The sequence below is a fragment of the Sinocyclocheilus grahami genome, unplaced genomic scaffold (assembly GCF_001515645.1).
Source record: "Sinocyclocheilus grahami isolate Dianchi unplaced genomic scaffold, SAMN03320097.WGS_v1.1 scaffold1229.1, whole genome shotgun sequence".
NCBI classification, from domain to species: Eukaryota; Metazoa; Chordata; class Actinopteri; order Cypriniformes; family Cyprinidae; genus Sinocyclocheilus; species Sinocyclocheilus grahami.
Genome location: NW_015506408.1, coordinates 230183 through 249172, shown reverse-complemented (window position 1 = coordinate 249172; position 18990 = coordinate 230183). Strand labels below are relative to the sequence as shown.

At 41.9% G+C, this 18990-nt stretch overlaps 1 protein-coding gene across 4 annotated transcripts in view; it reads left to right on the top strand.

Annotated features, from left to right (window-relative positions):
* The first annotated feature begins 1765 nt into the window (after window positions 1-1765).
* The window catches only part of LOC107568261 (NACHT, LRR and PYD domains-containing protein 12-like), a 35459-nt gene continuing 18234 nt past the window's right edge, over window positions 1766-18990 (top strand). For 2 of the 4 annotated variants that reach the window (XM_016254197.1, XM_016254194.1), the window contains exons 1-8: window positions 1766-1839; window positions 2184-2250; window positions 2330-2446; window positions 4855-4962; window positions 5083-5143; window positions 5537-5741; window positions 5915-7676; window positions 8048-8221. In XM_016254197.1, coding sequence (XP_016109683.1) covers window positions 1821-1839; window positions 2184-2250; window positions 2330-2446; window positions 4855-4962; window positions 5083-5143; window positions 5537-5741; window positions 5915-7676; window positions 8048-8221 — 2513 coding nt within the window. In that variant the 5' untranslated portion in view covers window positions 1766-1820. Of the gene's footprint in view, window positions 1840-2079; window positions 2251-2329; window positions 2447-4854; window positions 4963-5082; window positions 5144-5536; window positions 5742-5914; window positions 7677-8047; window positions 8222-18990 lie in introns of all 4 variants that reach the window. The other 2 variants (XM_016254195.1, XM_016254196.1) reach the window with 2 other exon arrangements.

The window sequence follows — 18990 nt, the reverse complement described above, 5'->3', positions numbered from 1 at the left end:
ATAACAGCCAAGTTGTTCATTCGGAGATCATTTTACAGAGTTTTGACTGCAATTCAAAATAAAAGAAAACCTGAAAAAATTGCAGTTATTTTCCATAAAATTCAGGGCGTGTCGTGTGGGGGATGGGAATTGCTGAATGAAATCTCGCGGGATCTGTCCTGCATGCAGATCAAAGAAGGGCTGTATCTCGCGGTAGTTTGATGTCATACGCCGATCGTTCTGCGAAGTGCCGAAGCATCTTGAACAAGCCTGAGGTGATGGGGGATGGGATCTCATGAGAAAGTTGTCAGCACAATTAAAGTGGCTGCATTTTTTTTCTTCTTTTTTGCTAAATGTCAGTGGAAAATTGGGAACAAATGCATGAGTGTTGGAATTTTTAGATTTTGATTACATTTTGTAATCCAAGTGTCAAAACAACAACAAAACATAATTTAAAAGACACATATGTGCACTATATATCCATGTAATCACCCTATATGGGATTAATTATGTTTGCACATTAATATTGCATAAAACAAATAGGGTCCCTTGTGTAGCCCATTTTGAGCCCATGCACACATTTCCCATTAATTACCCAACTAGGAACCACATCGGGAGACCACCTGGGTTCACCAATGTGGGTCCTATACTGGGTCACCCAAGTGGGCCCCAGATAAGATGCCCATTTTGAGCCCATGCCCACTCTGTTCCCCTGTAGCTCATGTGAAACCCATGTGGGCCCCACATTAACGTGTTTGCTGGGATATTGGGTAAACAACTCAATGTTTTTCCAATTTTTAACAGTGTAAATTGTAGTCAAGTCTTTGTAAAATGATCTCTAAATTAACTACTCTGCTGTTATTTTAAGTATTGTTTTAAGTATTATGGCATTAATGACAAATTACAGTAATTCACATTTTTTATAGAGAAATATTACTGCATATTTATACAGTATTTTTCTGTTTTCTTAAATTACATACACTGTTAAAAACTTTAGTGTGAAATGACAGTATATTCCAGACTAATAATTGCATGACTTTCACAGTAATTTCACAGTGAGACTTCTCTTGTATCTAACTGCACTCTCAGAAATTTCTTGTAAACAAACAGCATCATAATGTGTTTCTACAGTGCATATGTACTATGAAGGTTCCCAGCATGCAATGCAGCATGAATAGATCATGCTGTAGAGTTTTTTTATTCTTGTTGGTTTTATTTGTGCTGTTGAACTTGTTTTTGGTTCACTGTAATTATAAGGTGCTGCATTGAGAGACTGTATTAGAAACTGTACTGTATTAAAATAAACTTGTTTCTAGGCATTAATTTGGATTTTGTTGTAGTTCACTGTAAAGTCTGTGTTATATTGTCAATAGTGATGGTAGCAGTTTAGCAGATGAATCTGTAAAGAGTAACCAGCAGCCTTTTTTATTTTACTTACAGTATATCCTGGTTTTTGATAGGTTTTATTTGTGTCACTTTTTGAAATGGTTACATTTTTTACTTATAGCCAGATGATTATTGCTTTCATCTCACATTACTAAAGAAAATAACTGCATTCTTAACAGTGTTAAAATATTCCACTCGTATCCTGTAGAGGAGCAAGTGATGAGGAAGTTGACAGAGAGTCATAAGTTTGATATTTTACAGAGAGCTGCCTTTATATATTCAGTTAAACAACACTCAGAGTACACCTGTGAGGAAAATATATTCAGGGGTTATAACTTTTAATATTAAATTTCATTCTTTATTATTAAGAGACTCAAACTCCTCCTTGTCAGGTGACACATGAAAGTGAATCTATTGTAGCAGGATCTGTTTTGTCATATGAGGAAGTAAACTACATGAAGAGAGAAAAACACAGTGAGTATCACAATATTAAAATCATATTCGATAGCCAAAATCAATCCAGACTGGTTTAAAGTGAAGTACAACAATAAGCAGCATCAGCTATTTTGAAAGTAGTTAAAATTACATCAAGAGAGAAAACACAGAGTCTGTAAATCATCAGATTCCACTTTTACTTTCATTTGAACACAGTGCTTTTCTGAATTTGATTCTGTGTAAATAATATCAGGATGAAATAGTTTTTCATGTGTGCAGGTCATCGTTGTTGACTGACTGTTGAGACAGAGGTGGATTTGAGAAAATTAATTGCTGAGATGATTCATAACTCACTCTGGACCAACATCTGGATCTGCCTTCAGATGAAACCATGGCCTTCAGAATGAATCTCTCTGAAGAACATGACACACAGATAAAGACAGTCAAGAGGTGAGAGAACTTGAAATGTTTCAGATTTTTAATGTTCAGAAATAATAAATGCATACTACAATAACATTTTAATTTATAGTCTGATTCAGCGTTTTGAATCATTCTTGCCTGAACACATCGATGTGTCTGTGAGGAAAAAACAACGGAGGGATCTTTCAGATCTCTGCAGAGAGGAAGACTCTTCTGTTGAGCGCAGGTGAGATATTATGAGTGTCATATATACTGCAGGTGTGGTGCATTATGGACATTCACCAGGTGTCCCTGTTGCTGCTGGATGTTTCTGTGTCTGTCTGTATCTATATGTGTGGATTGCTCTATTTTATTCTATAATGCATGAATGAAAAGGGCACATGGGGCAGATTCCTTTTATTGATAGAAAAATAATACATTAATCTTATAACTCTCAAGTCACAACAGACTCCTCACTGAAAAAAAAATCTGTTGGATTAAAATAAAAAATCTGTACATCGGTTGCACATATTTATGTTCTCTCAACATAATTTATCTCTGTTTATGTTACCCAACTTACGTTTGTCAAATGAACATGATTTTTTTATGTTGTCTTTTGCTTTTTATGTCACGGTACCTCATGTTGATTTAACATGATTTTTGTTAAAGGGGTCATATGATGTTGCTAAAAAGAACATTATTTTGTGTATTTGGTGTAATGAAATGTGTTTATGCGGTTTAAGGTTAAAAAAACACATTATTTTCCACAATGTACATTATTGTTTCTCCTCTTTGCCCCGCCTTTCTGAAACGCATTGATTTTTACAAAGCTCTTACTATACTGTGATGCCGTCTCTCAGTCCAGCTGCTCTGCTCGTGCACATCCCATCATCGGTTCTCTTTTAGCAGTTCAGTCAAACTGAATAACTCGGGATATTGGTTTATTATGATAGATTAATAACAGATTAAAAAAAGCTTTGGTCAACTATAACATTTTAGCAACCTTAATATTGTACATTATTAAAAGCAGTAAGGTAATAAGCAAAACCATTTCTTAGAAAAAAAATACTGCATATTTTTCAACTGTACACACCAATCCATACAGATTACAAATATACAGATAAGCATGATACACACATAGCTCATTTGTTTGAAATGCATCTGTTAAAATATAATGTAACCCCATATAAAACCAAAATCCAAAACTAAAAATCTATAATAATACTTCATTTCCCCCCCCCCCACACACACAAAAAAACCCGTGCTTAAAGTAATACATTGTTACACAATAAGAACAATGACAGAATAGCTCAAATTAAATAAAAAAATACATTTCTATATTTTTAAGAAAGACTTAAAAAGCTCCACCATTATACTCCTCAAATGAATCCTTCAAGGGACAGTTCACCCAAAAATGACAATTCTGGTATCATTTATTCACCCTCAAATTTCTTTGTTCTGCTGAACACAAAGGAAGATATGAGACCAAACAGCTTTGGGGCACCATTGATTTCCATATAGTAGGAAAAAATACTATGGAAGTCAATGCTGCCCCAAAACTGTTCGGTTATAAGCATTCTTCAAAATACCTTCCTTTGTGTTCAGCGGAACAAAGACATGTATACAGGTTTGGAGCAACTTGAGGGTGAGTAAATGATACCAGAATTGTCATTTTTGGGTGAACTATCCCTTTCATCAGTTAAGTGGGCAGCTGAATTTCGCAGTAGCTAATGCCAAGTTATCCAAATAACTGTAAGATTATCTGGCCCTATTGACAATCCTGATGTCCCCTGGTCCGTCATGGGCATTGTCTCCTCAATGGATCCTGGGATGAGGGCTTCATCTGCATCCTGCAGAATGCACAGTTAAAAAATAGAGTCAATACTACTCTGGAAATATCAATAATTTAATAATATCTGTATCCTGAGAAATGTAAACTTGAATATAATGAGAAGCAGTTATGGTCAACAGAGACTGATTACAGACAACGGCTGACAATGGTAACGTCCGGTTCAGTTTCTCATACTGACACAAAATTGAATCTAGTCGACATACAAAGAAAAAGATTACACACATTTCGAAAAACGTTAATATACATGATCATTTTCAGACGCGGCTAAAGCTAGTGTTAACGTTAGCTAAATTGGACATTAGCACAAACGTTGCTTTTAAAACAGTGTTGTTTGATATGACAAGTTCATAAAACCTAAATGAAAATGTGCACATTCAAATGCTGAATGGTTACTCTAAACTGAATTTTAGTTTCATGTTTTAATTACCTCCGTGTAGAGCTCAGATCTCATCCACAGCAAGAGACAAGATGGCGATGAGCTCGAATCGGTTTCCTTCACAAAGGGACGGGGTTTCTGAAGAACACATAACTACTTTATTTAGCTTCAACATGACTAATTCTATACGATTGAACATCCTTACAGTATAAATACATGGTGCATGATTAAAATATGTTTGGATGAGAAACATAAATTAATCATGTAGGAAATATACTTATTTAAAAATTCAACAACCTCCACACTGCTATTTTTCAGTACTCAAGTGAAAGAGATGAACATTAAAGGGAGGTTGAAAGAGTAAAGGTGTTTCTGTCAGAGCAGTGTGAGATTTTCAGAAACAGTTTGTATTGCTGTTGTGTTTCAGTCTGTGTGAGAATGAATCACCTGAACCCAGCTGTGTGTCCATGAAGAGTGACCGGTCAATGCATCCTCCACTTAAATTCAGCTCGGGAGACTCATCTGCTGATCTGAGGTGTTGTTCAGTTTACATTATAATAAATATACAGTATATATGATATTCATTCATTTACTGATCTGTATTAAATACATTAATACATATTTATACAAATATTCAATATTTGTTTAACTACAGTCAAAAGCATGAAGGAGCAGAATCACATACAGCAAAGAATAACTTAGACTCCATTTTCAAGGTCGGTTTTGTGTGTGTGTGTGTGTGTGTGTGTGTGTGTGAAGTTATTAACAGGTGATAATTTGTAGGCCACTATAAAGCAGATTAATGACCACTAACGCAGAGAAGCTGAGTTCATATGTAGCCTGACTGCTGCACAAATATGAACATCAATCTAGCAAACAGCCAATTCAGTCAAACTCCCTCGTTTAACCTCAGTATCTGTAGACGCTGATGTTTGAGCATACAGTGGAAGTTATTAGCAGGTGTGATATAATTCAGTGATGTTTAGTATTCATGCCTTTGACTAAATTACAAAATAAATTTGGCCTTGACTCTTGTGTATTGATCCTTTGGTTCATCCTCTCTGTGACTGAATGCAGGTTTATTTTTTGAATATTCACTGTGATTTCAGGAGATTGAGCACAAAATCATCTCTGTGATGAAGAGTGAGTTGAAAAGCTTTAAGAGACTACTGAGTCCAGATTACCCAGAATGCTCTGAAAGAGACCGTTATACTGATGAGGGTCATAGCAGAGTCAGAGAAGGGCTTCTGAAGATCACACTGCACATCCTGAGGAAGATGAACCAGACAGACCTTGCTAACACACTACAGACCAGTAAGAGCTCTGGATCAGCAGATTATAGCCTGTGCTTTTATTATCAACCTTCTGTCTTCAGTCACTAATGATCCTGAATGTCACAACACAATCTAATATCTAACATATCAAACCTAAAAATACATTTATAACATATTGCTCTGCCAATAACAACAATTATGTCCTTTGCTCAGAACTGATGCCTGTGTATCAACAAAAACTCAGATCCAGACTACAGGACAAATATCAGAGAATCAGTGAAGGAATGCCCAATCATGGAGACTCAACACGTCTGAATGAGATCTACACAGAGCTCTACATCACAGAGGGAGGCAGTGGTGAGGTCAATAATGAACATGAGGTGAGACAGATTGAGACAGTGTCCAGGAGACCAGAGACACAGGAGACACCAATCAACTGCAATGACATATTTAAACCCTCACCTGGACAAGACAAACCCATCAGAACTGTGCTGACTAAAGGAGTCGCTGGAATTGGAAAAACAGTCTCTGTGCAGAAGTTCATTCTGGACTGGGCTGAAGGAAAAGACAATCAGGATGTTCATTTCATATTTCCACTTCCTTTCAGGGAGCTGAACTTGATACAGAAAAATCTCAGCCTCAAGCAACTTCTAAACCACCTTCACACAGAAACCAAAGAGTTTAAGTCAGCAGATTATGAGGACTACAAAGTCATGTTCATATTTGATGGTCTGGATGAGTGTCGACTACGTCTAGATTTCCAAAACAATCGGAGCTTGTCTGATGTAACAGAATCAGCTTCAGTGGATGTGCTGCTGACCAACCTCATCAAGGGGAATCTACTTCCTTCTGCTCTCCTCTGGATCACCTCTCGACCAGCAGCAGCCAATCAGATCCCTCCTGAGTGTGTCCACCAGGTCACAGAGGTACGAGGATTCAACGACCCTCAGAAGGAGGAATATTTCAGGAAGAGAATAAATGATCCGAGTCTGGCTGATAGAATCGTCACACACATCCGATCATCAAGAAGTCTGTTCATCATGTGTCACATCCCAGTCTTCTGCTGGATTTCAGCTGCTGTTCTGGAGAGGATGATGGGTAAAGCAGAGAGGGCAGAGATTCCCAAGACTCTCACACAAATGTTCACACACTTCCTGATCTTCCAGACCAAACTGAAGACACAGAAGTATGATGGGAAATATGAAATCGATCCTGATCAGGCTAGAAAGACTATTCTGTCTCTAGGAAAACTGGCTTTTGAACAGCTGGAAAAAGGGAACCTGATCTTCTATGAGGAGGACCTGAAAGAGAGCGGCATTGATGTCAGAGAAGTGTCCGTGTACTCAGGAGTTTGTACCCAGATCTTCAGAGAGGAGTCTGGATTGCAGCTGGGGAAGGTGTACAGCTTTGTTCATCTGAGTATTCAGGAGTTTCTTGCTGCTTTATTCAAGCTGCTGTCCATTTCTGAACAAAACACAGGACTGAAGAATGAGTTCAGGTCACCAATGACCAGTTTACTGAAGGGAGAAGTGGACAAGGCCTTACAGAGTGAGAACGGACACTGGGACCTTTTCCTCCGGTTCCTTCTAGGTCTCTCACTAGAGTCTAATCAGACTCTCTTACAAGTCCTCCTGAGAAAGACAGTAAGCAGCTCTGATATCAATCAGGAAACAGTTGAATACATCAAACAGAAGATCAGGAAGAATCTCTCTCCAGAGAAATCTATCAATCTGTTCCACTGTCTGAATGAACTGAATGATCGCTCACTGGAGCAGGAAGTCCAAACATACCTGAGCAGAACAGGTGTCAGTCGTCTCTCTGGAGTCAAATTATCTCCTGCTCAGTGGTCAGCTCTGGTGTTTGTGCTGTTGAACTCAGAAGAAGAGCTGGACGAGTTTAAACTGAATAAATATGATCGATCAGAAGAATGTCTTCTGAGGCTGCTGCCAGTGTTCAAAGCATCTAGAAAGATTGAGTGAGTATTTTACAGTGTCTCTGTTTTATTGGCTTTATTTTATACAGTAGGCCTGTGTTTCTCTTCACTGTTTCTGTTTATTTTAAGGTCTTTCTTATTTGACACAGTGAGTGTGTGTGTGTGTGTGTGTGTGCGTGTGTGAGCGTGTGTCTGTGTGTGAGCGTGTGTCTGTGTGTGAGTGTGTGTGTGTGTGTGTGTGTGTGTGTGTGTGTGTGTGTGTGTGTGTGTGAACATCGTAGGTCCGATCGCTTAGAAAAGATACAGCACTCCTCTCCTCAGTGAGCCGGTCGATTTGACACCTCATTCATGGGTCTGTGATAAATGGTGAATGAACTTAACTCATCTTTATTTTTTCTGTATTTTCTCTGCAGTCTTTCTGGCTGTGATATTACACAGAAAGGCTGTACTGCTCTGATTTCAGCTCTGAGATCAAACCCCTCACACCTGACAGAACTGGATCTGAGCTATAATAAACCAGGAGAATCAGGAGTGAAGCTGCTCTCTGCTCTACTGGAGGATCCACACTGTAAACTGCAGAAACTACAGTAAGTTATTGAGTCAATGCTTTCATTTATTATCCTGTATTAAAGCAGATCTTAGTGTATTTTATCTTTCTCTATATTGTACAGTATTTGACAGTGGAAACTCCACAAGCTCCAAACAAGTGACTCAAAACAACACGTCCTGAACAAGACTGTCACCTGGACAAATGCAGATACTGATCCAGCAGTTTCATATGTGAAGGAATTTTCTTATTAATTTTCATTTAGTCTAGAATTTTTTTCCTCACCATTATGGTGACTTCAAAACAATTAGTCAAGTCACCTTTATTTATATAGTGCTTTTAACGACAGTTCAAACCCCTTAAAAAATTAATAAAATAAAATAATTTACTTTTGTTAACTGAGTACATTGCAGAATGTGTTTACAAAATACAGAACATTTTCTTTAAAAAAAAGATTCTTACACTGCTTGAAGATCCCATTATAACTTAATATGGCTTTACAGTAGTCTCAATAAATATAATATTTTATCTTATTTTTATATTTTTATCTTGTGAGTGATATACAGTCAATTCAAAATGTATTCAGACACCTTCAACATTTCTCACATTATATCACAGTTCATTCACTATAGTTTAGAAAATGGTAATAAAATATGAGAATAACTGAGTTAAACTGTCAGAACAAATTAATCTTGATAATGTCAGATAACTTTGATAGAAAGGTATGTAATAGATTACAATCAACCCAAAATTATTCAGCTGTTAAATTTAAGTACACAATTAGATAATACCAATTTAGGTCAGCTAATTACCAAGCAATACTTAAGTTTGTTCAGTCTGTGGTGTGAAAAGGTCACATTAGCAATTAAAGAAAAAACACTTAAGCAAAACATGCTCAGGTCAAAGTGTCTGAATAATTTTTAATGGAAAGTCAGACAGCTATTTATCACATTAGATAACAGTATAGGGATGCTTTTTTACCCCAAATACCGTACTTTTCATATTCTTCAGTTATTGAAAAACTGTTGGTGTAATTACCTTCAACAAAACTGAAAACATTAACAAGACCTTTGTCTCAAAGCATATTCTGTAATTATTTGATGCTCATTTGCTACATAAGTCTGTAATAATTTTAAATGAGCCTTTTACACGAGTCCTCTTTTAGCCCCATTGTAAACTACCACATGCGAGTCCCAAGTGCCTCTTTGCCTGAATGTTTATTAGCTACTGGCCAGGAGTCACTTTAAACACAGCAGAACGACACTATGACTAAAATATCACACACATATTTATGTTAGGGAATGCATTAAAATACCAAGGTTACATGTGCACTTCATGATTGGTTCAATTCATAGCTCTACTAATCATCCATCCCTCTGTTACTGAGCAGATACAGTGGGGCAAAAAAGTATTTAGTCAGCCACCAATTGTGCAAGTTCTCCCACTTAAAAAGATGAGAGAGGCCTGTAATTTTCATCATAGGTATACCTCAACTATGAGAGACAAAATGAGAAAAAAAAATCCAGAAAATCACATTGTAGGATTTTTAAAGAATTAATTGGTAAATTCCTCGGTAAAATAAGTATTTGGTCACCTACAAACAAGAAACTCTTCCCATCTCAGTAACTATAAGGTTTCGAGTAAAAGGTAAAATTACACAAATGTGTTTTCCATTACACAGTAAAATCCTGAGTGTTAAATTAACACTGCTTGAAGCATATATGGTCCCACTCTACAAGAGTGTTAAAGTAACACTGAATTAGTGTTAAAGTTAATGAGATAATTAAGTGAATAATTAAGTGCTGATTGAGCATTAGTGATGAAAACCTGCTGTTAACAAGCAGAATTACTGAAGAAAAGAAAAACACGAGAACTACAACTGACTTCAGCCACAGTCTTAGATTAAATCAATTGAAATAAAAGAAGACATTAAATCTCTCAAGATCTCAGCAGAAGATGATTAATCATCTCCACAAACAGCATCACCAGCTTCACACATTACTAACCAGACTGACTTTATTTGTCATGCATTTAAACATTTCTTATTAAGAATTAACAGAGGTTTAGATGTTACCGGTTAGATCCGGTTGTGTTGATCATTTTTGATTTTGATGTAGTTTTTATGTAGAGCCTGATTCACTGATGTTATCAGTGGTGACGTGTAATTAGTTTATTTTAATGATCACGACTTTACTTTTTATTTTGAAGAAACGATATGAAGAGCTTTAAAAACACTGCACACCAGTTTAGAACATGTGTACTGTTTAGACACGCAGACATCAAGGATCAGCATATGAATCTCAACAATAGTGACGAGCATCAGACAGATTCATGCTGCAGTGCATTCTGGGTGCACCAATCATAACTCATCCATGGCTCCCAGCATGCATTGCGACATGAATAAATTATGCAGCTGCATTGTCTTAGTATTTTCTTTTATTCTCACTGTTTGCTTTTATTTTTGTAATTTGTTGTAACTTTTTACTGCCTTGTTTGTGACATTCAACAATCATATCAAAATTACCAGAATATTTTGTCACCATTGCTGAGATTCGCATGCTGATTCTTCATGTCTACGAGTGCCAGAATTGAAACCTTTTTTATGAACAATATTTCTAAAAGTGGTTTATGAAGTTTTTTTCACATTGTCATCTCATATCATAGAACTGCAATAATATAGAAATCATAAAAGTACTACAGTTTTAGATAAAACACAATCAGCAAGAAATGACTTCATCATAAGTTCCTTGCTATCACATATGTGCTTTATAAACACTAGCATAACAGCCAAAGAGAAACTTATATTTAAAATGTCAAGGGTCAAGAGACCACTATAGCAAACACTCTTCACCAAAACGGTAAGTTGAAAAGAAAAAAAATAAAAAGCATCTAAACCTTAATTCTCAATAAATAACTTCTGTTTTAGATACTCCAGAAATAAAGTCAGTCTGGTTAGTAATGCATGAAGCTAGTGATGCTGTTTGTAGAGATGATTAATTATCTTCTGCTGAGATCTTTAGAGATTTAATGTCTTCTTTTATTTCATCTAAAGGCCCCGATATACTTCAAACTAAGTTCTTTTTCGTTCTTCGTTTGAGGGCAAAAAGAAGTTCGAAAAGGCTAAGCGGCGGTGTACTGTTTTCGAACATTCCACACTCCCGCACTGCTGGAAGCGGTTGTAAACATGTCACGCCGCCCGCGTGTACCCCCTAAACACAACAACGATGGCAGCTGTGAGAGAAGAACAGTTTTGTAAACATCTGGCAGTAGCATAGATCTATTCAATGGCAAAGAAAAAGAACAAGAACAAGCGACGTAGATGGTATGTGCTTCCACTTAACGAAAACAGAAAGAATGATGGCGAGTTTGCCCTTTTTATTCAGCAAATGCGGAGCACAGATGAGGAAGTGCGTTTTTCATACTTCAGAATGTGCGCCGCGCGGTTTGACGATCTCTTGAAAAGGGTATCGCCATATGTGAAACATGCAAAAATGCACAGGTCACAGATTTCCACTACGGAGAGACTGGCCTTGACACTCCGAGTACTAGCTTGTGGGGCCACGCAACCAAGTGTGGCTGAAACATTCAAGATTGGACCGTGCACAGCCCGCAAGATAGTTGCGGAGATGTGTTCTCCTGTCTGGCCTCCGTGGAATGAAAAACAAACCGGGGGGAAGAAAAAATAAATAAAAAAATCGCATGTCAAAGAAGGCGGAGTTCCAGAACATACTCACCAACTGCATAATCGCCAATGGTATCTCAAAGGCAGGGCTGGATAGGTAATCGGGCATACCGGGCATTTTCCTGGTGGGCCGACGCACTTAAGGGGCCGACAGAATGTTTTTGTTTTTTTTGCCAAGGACTATCACGCAGGGACAGCGAGCAGCCAGTGGCCCATTGGATTGTCTCCTGTATTGACAGCGTAAACCATCCAATCACAATGTGCTATAGACGGAGTGATGAAGTATTTTGCTCCGCCTATAGATGGTTTCAGCGGCAACAACATAAACAAACGTTACTGTGCATGCGTGCTTTTGTGGCCCTAACTTAACTTCCGGTAGACTTCCAAATAGAATCATTGACAACAGCTAAGTAGTCCCTTTAGAGTAGATTATTTTTGATAACAAGCACAATATGTTTGCTGCGTAAATCAGATGGACTTACTGAACATGCAAATTCATTCTCTGCCAGCAGGAGGTGCTTTAAAGTGGGAGAAACAGAGGTTTCCCCAGTAATGGCTGTACACAACTCAGCACTGAGCTCACAAACACTGCTTTATCAGGCATATAACATGCAAGATGAAATGAAAATGACGTCGAAATTTTCTAGAGACAGTCTTCCTTCAGAAATACAGTGAAATAAAAACACTCCGTTTTTGGGGGGGGGGGGGGGTTTACAGTGAAATAAAAAAGCCTCATTATGATTTTTAAATGTGCAGTACATGCTCATGTTTATTCAACGAAGCCTTTTGGAAAATCTGTCATTTTTGATATTTATGGTGAGCGCCACAAATAAATAAATGTATGGGAAACACATCCCACAGCACAACCACCTGAGCCCAACTTCAGTCTACTCATTACCTTAACTTTAACTGTGTTTGTAGCCAGTGCCATAGCCAGACTGATAAACAAACACAGACCGGAAGTTAACTTCGGGCCAGGCGCGTGCGCCCGATGAAACCGTCTATACAAAGATCGCTTCACTCCAACTTCTTCCTCGTCGGCTTTTCCCATGAACCCGTCTATACAAAGATCGCTTCACGCCAACTTCTTCCTCGTCGGCTTTTCCCATGTTTTCACAGCAGATTTATCAAGAACAGGCTTGCGCTGCGGTGAGTGATGCAGGCCAAAGAGCTAGGCAGGAGGAGCAGAGGAGAGTAGTTGAATCGGTAAAGTGCTTGATAGGGTTTTGCAACAGAGGCAGGCATCTAACCTATCCTAATGTGTGTGCATGCCATGAGTGTAGAATACATAACAGAGATGGGCACTCGAGTTAGTGACTCAGACTCGAGTAACATTTTTATAGACTTCAGACTTGACTCAGACTCGACCTGAAATGACTCCAGACTTGACTGGACTCAAGGAAAAGGACTCGTGAAAATGTTATAAGCAAGTCAAGTCTTTTATCCTTAAATAACTGATATTCAAAAGGCGGACCGCATCCGCACCCCGGCATCCATCCGAACCGCGAGCCGTAACACAGCACCATTTTAAGTGAACGGCGCGTCAAAAAAGCGGAGCGGATCACATAACAAGCGCTCAGGGTCGTTTTTTGTAAATATCTTTCAGTGCTATATCCTCTAGTAGTTTTATCAAAAGCCAAACGCACTTTATTCAAGACCTTTCAGCTCCATGCGCTTTCTCTCTCTCTCTCTCTCTCCGGATGCGCGCCGGCGCCAAGTTCAAGAGCTGCAGATGACGTGGTTATCTTAACAACAAAAACAGCAGAAAACAACAATGCTGCAAATTTAGTTATTTTTTCATACTATCTATTTATCTATCTATAACCTATGACTCTGACTGTTCAAACCAGATGTGACAAGATGTTTCTGATCTACATTTAGCATTATTAATCTGTAGGCTAAGAACACTGCAAAAAAGAATCATGTCATTATAATTGGGAAAATTGTTGTTAGATGGCTAGGCTAGGACTTAAACTTTGAAATTGTTAGTTATCCTTATTTTCTGCTCAAGATGAGAACGTTTTGATTATTGTAGCTACATTGTTTTTAGATAATGCTTTTAAGTAGGTTAAAATATTAAAATAGTATAGATTTCAAGAGAAACCCTGAACTGAAACAGTATTTTTTTTCTGTCACATGGCATCACTGTCACGGTACAGAATGAGACCAAGGACGGAGAGGTAACGTAAACAGGGTTCTTTATTGAACAGGGGCTGAGAGAGGAGATGGAGAACAAACGGGTTAAAGTAAAAGTCTATGAATGGTAGGGATCTAGCTCACGTGATGACGGGTTCCGTCTAGGATCGGGCTGAAGAGGATGGCACAGAGACAGGAAGGTTTTCAGGTAGGAGTCCGGGTTCGTGAGTCAGGGAAGGAGTAGCGTAGTGAACTCAAGACCAGACAAAGTGTGACTGCAGTGACTGAGTATTTGAGCTAGTGTTGATGAGGTGGTGACAGGTGCAGCTGATTAGTACTCCGGTGATTGTGAACGGGTGTGTGAGGTGATTGGGCCTGACGAGGCTGAACTATCCCTGACAGTACCCCCCCACAGGTGGCTACCGACACCCGCTGCCGACGTCGAGGACGGCCGTGGCCCCGGAGAGCGGGACGATCTGGGTGACGATCATGGAAGTCTCTGAGGAGTAAGGGATCTAGCACATCGTCTCTACGCACCCATGATCTCTCCTCGGGGCCGAATTCCTCCCAGTCCACGAGATACACTAGGCGGCCGCCTCAACGCCGGGAGTCCAGAAGAGAATTGACTCTGTAGATGGTTTCCTCTTCAGCGATTTCGGGAGGAGGAGGTACGCCGGATTCGTCAGACCCTGGGGAAGAAGCAGACAGAGGGTGAACACAGGGTTTGAGCAGTGAGACATGGAAGGTCGGTGCGATGCGGTAGTGAGGAGGAAGTTCAAGCCTGTATGTGACGTTGTTGATCTGCCCCCAGGATGGTAAATCGAATGTCCCGCGTGGATAACCACACCCTATCTCCCGGCTGGTATCGGGGAGTAGGGCGACGGTGAACATCGGCCTGAGCTTGGTGTCTCTGAACTGCCTGCTGGAGATGGACATGCACTGAGTCCCAGACCCTCTCGCTCTCTCTGAACCAGTGATCCACTGCTGGAACGTCTGAGGGTTCTCCCATCCACGGGAATAGGGGAGGTTGGTAACCGAGTATGCACTGAAACGGGTTGAGGCCGGTGGTTTGCTGTCGAAGGGAGTTTTGTGTGTACTCGGCCCAGGGAACATAGAGGCTCCAGCGGTTCTCGTTGTTGTGGCAATAGCTACGGAGATATCTCCCGATCTCTTGGATCTTGCGCTCAGGCTGGCCGTTGGACTGTGGGTGATATCCGGAGGTGAGGCTTACTGATACGCCGAGGAGATGGAAGAAGGCCCTTCAGACCCGGGAGATGAACTGGGGCCCGATTGGAGACGATTTCCTCCGGGATGCCGAAATTGCGAAAGACTTGGTTGAATAACTGTGTTGCGGTTTCCATGGCCGTGGGTAATTTTCTGAGGGGAAGAAGTTTACATCCTTTTGAGAATCGGTCGACAACTACGAGGATACAGGTGTGTGATTCAGACTCAGGGAGATCGGTGACGAAGTCGACTCCGATGTGGGACCAGGGCCGGTGAGGTATGGGAAGTGGTACCAGCTTGCCTTGTGGTAGGTGACGGGGGGATTTGGTGATGGCACAGACTGAGCATCCTTGGACAAAGTGCCTGACTTCTCGCGCCATAGCGAGCCACCAGTAGTGAGTTTCGAGGAGCGAGAGGGTTTGCTGGCTGCCTGGATGTCCAGAGCCCGGAGAAGAGTGTAGCGAGTCCCTCTGTTCCCTTCTGAACCTCCCGGCGGAGCTGGTTCGGAGTGGGTGGCTTGACGGATCTCTTCGTCGAGCGTCCATTGAATGGGACCCACAATGCGGGCTGGAGGGAGAATGGTCTCCGGGGGCATCAATCGTTCCGTGGCCTGAGGAAGGTACGACAGAGCATCTGCTGTGGTGTTCTTGGGTCCGGGCCGGTAGGTAACAGAGAACTGAAAACGGGTGAAGAACAGCGCCCACCGTGCCTGACGTGGGTTTAGGCGTTTGGCCTCCCGAAGATATTCCAAGTTCCGATGGTCAGTGATGCCCTGGAGGGGATGAAGAGCTCCCTCCAGCCAATGTCTCCACTCCTCCAGAGCGAGTTTGATGGCGAGAAGCTTGCGGTTCCCGATGTCATAATTTTGCTCCCCCGGGGAAAGCTTGCGGGAGAAGTATGCACAGAGATGGAGGATAGGAGGCTCTCCAGAATGCTGGGAGAGCACCACTCCCACCCCTACTGTGGATGCATCTACTTCCACGACAAATGGTCTCTGAGGATCAGGAAGCGCGAGGGTAGGAGCGGTGCATAAGGCTTCCTTCAGTCCTTCAAAGCTTTGGATGGCTGTGGGCGTCCAGGACAGAGACTTGGGCTTATTACGGAGCATAGACGTGAGGGCAGCTGTGTGCTGACTGAAGTGGTGGATGAAACAACGGTAAAAATGTGAGAATCCTAGAAAGCGTTGGAGTTCCTTAACGGTCTTGGGTTGTGGCCAGTTGTGAATGGCTTGGACCTTCTTGTCATCCATCTGGATACCCTGAGGACTGATGACATATCTGAGGAACTTGATGGTGGTAAGGTGGAACTCGCACTTCTCCAGCTTGAGATAGAGGTGGTACTTTCTCAGCTGTTGTAGGACCTGCTCCACGTGGTGGCGATGTTCGGCCAGGTTCCGGGAGTAAATAAGAATGTCATCGATGTACACGATCACATAATGATGGAGGAACTCCCGGAACACCTCGTTCATGAATCCCTGGAATATGGAAGGTGAGTTGGATAGGCCATACGGCATAACGCAGTATTCATAGTGTCCGGTGGGCGTGATGAAGGTGGTCTTCCACTCGTCACCATGGCGGATCCGAACGAGGTTATAGGTGCTTCGCAGATCCAGCTTGGAGAAGATACGAGCTCCACAAAGTTCCTCTAGGGCGGCCGGCACCAGTGGAAGGGGATACGGATATTTCACGGTTTGTGAGTTGAGAGTTCGGTAATCAATACAAGGCCGCTAGCCTCCGTCCTTCTTGCCCACAAAGAAGAAACTGGACGCGGCCGGTGAGGTGGAGGGCCAGATGAAGCCTTGCTGGAGAGCCTCCTTAATGTACTCCTCTCTTGCTCCGGGATGGACAAAGGGTACACCCTACCCTTAGGGAGTTGAGCTCCAGGCAGCAAATCTATTGCACAGTCCCATGGCCAGTGAGGTGGTAGTTTCGTCGCGGCCCGCTTGCTGAACACATCCTGAAACACCCGGTATTCCCGGAGGGAATGCTGTGAGGTTCCGTGGGTTCAGGGCTCTCGATGAAGGTGGCACAGACAGGGAGGAAACCAGGTGACAGAGGAAGAACTTGGGACATACAGTGCTGCCGACAGTAGTCACTCCAGTGTATAACTTCGTTGGTGGTCCAGTTAATGATGGGTGCGTGTTGGGTTAACCAGGGGCGTCCCAGGATGATCTCCACTGTGGAATTCTGCAGCACCAGAAAAGAGATGAGTTCCTCATGAAGGCACCCAATGCGGAGTGTAATGGTGGGGGAGCATAGCTGGATCTTCCCACGACCCAACGGCTTTCCTTGGATGGTGAGGATATTAAGGACATGGGCATGTTTTAGAGGTCGTAGTTGAAGTCGTTGGAGTGTGTTGCGGGATATGAAGTTCACCGAAGAACCAGAGTCTACAAGGGCTTGCGCTGAAAGAGATTGGTGAGATGACATTAATGATACATTCATTCTAGTCCAGGTAGCAATTTGAGGGCTGAGCTGGATAGTACTCACCGAGGGTCGTGAGGGACGGATAGGACATGAGCAAATCAAGTGTCCCTGCTCCCCACAATGCAGACATAGTCCGGATGTAATTTTCCGTGAACGCTCTGCATGGGTGAGATGGTACGAATCCACTTGCATGGGTTCGGGTGCTGGAGCCGGTGAGGCGAGTGGCTGGACCTGGGTACAGGCCAGGAGATCTTGATAGCCTTTTGGATGAAAGTCTCCAATCCCACGGTATCGTCAAATATCACGATTTGGAGGCGAATGTCGGCGTTCAGCCCTTGCCGAAACGCGGTCAGTAATAAGGCCACCTCATTCCATCCTCTAGTCACCGCCAGAGTGCGGAATTTGATGGCATACTCGCTCACGGAGGCCTTGCCTTGACTGATGCGGAAGAGCTGGTCATGAACGGAGATTTCAGCCACGGCGTAACTAAACACCTCTTTGAAGTGTGAGGTGAAAGTAGATAGAGTGCGAATGGCCGGACTGTTACTCTCCCACATGAACTGGGCCCAGTGAAGAGCGCGGCCGACGAGATGGGAGATCATGAAGGCAACTTTGGCGCGATCATTTGGAAAGGCTTGTGACTGCATCTCAAAGTATAGGGAACATTGCAACAAGAAGCCACCACAATCCGCCGCCTCATGGGAGAAGATAGCGGGCCATGCCATGGGACTGTGGGAGGCAGACACAACAGGTGTATGGAAGGCTTGGATTAAATCCTCCAGTGAAGTGGGGTTCTGTGGTTGAGGCTCCATGGAGAGTTTGTGGTGGTCTGGTCTTCTGTCATAGTACAGAATGAGACCAAGGACGGAGAGGTAACGTAAACAGGGTTCTTTATTGAACAGGGGCTGAGAGAGGAGATGGAGAACAAACGGGTTAAAGTAAAAGTCTATGAATGGTAGGGATCTAGCTCACGTGATGACGGGTACCCTCTAGGATCGGGCTGAAGAGGATGGCACAGAGACAGGAAGGTTTTCAGGTAGGAGTCCGGGTTCGTGAGTCAGGTAAGGAGTAGCGTAGTGAACTCAAGACCAGACAAAGTGTGACTGCAGTGACTGAGTATTTGAGCTAGTGTTGATGAGGTGGTGACAGGTGCGGCTGATTAGTACTCCGGTGATTGTGAACGGGTGTGTGAGGTGATTGGGCCTGACAAGGCTGGACTATTCCTGACAGTGCAGTGAGACATGGAAGGTCGGTGTGATGCGGTAGTGAGTAGGAAGTTCAAGCCTGTATGTTACGCCGTTGATCTGCCTCCGGATGGTGAATGGTCCGATATAGCGGGGG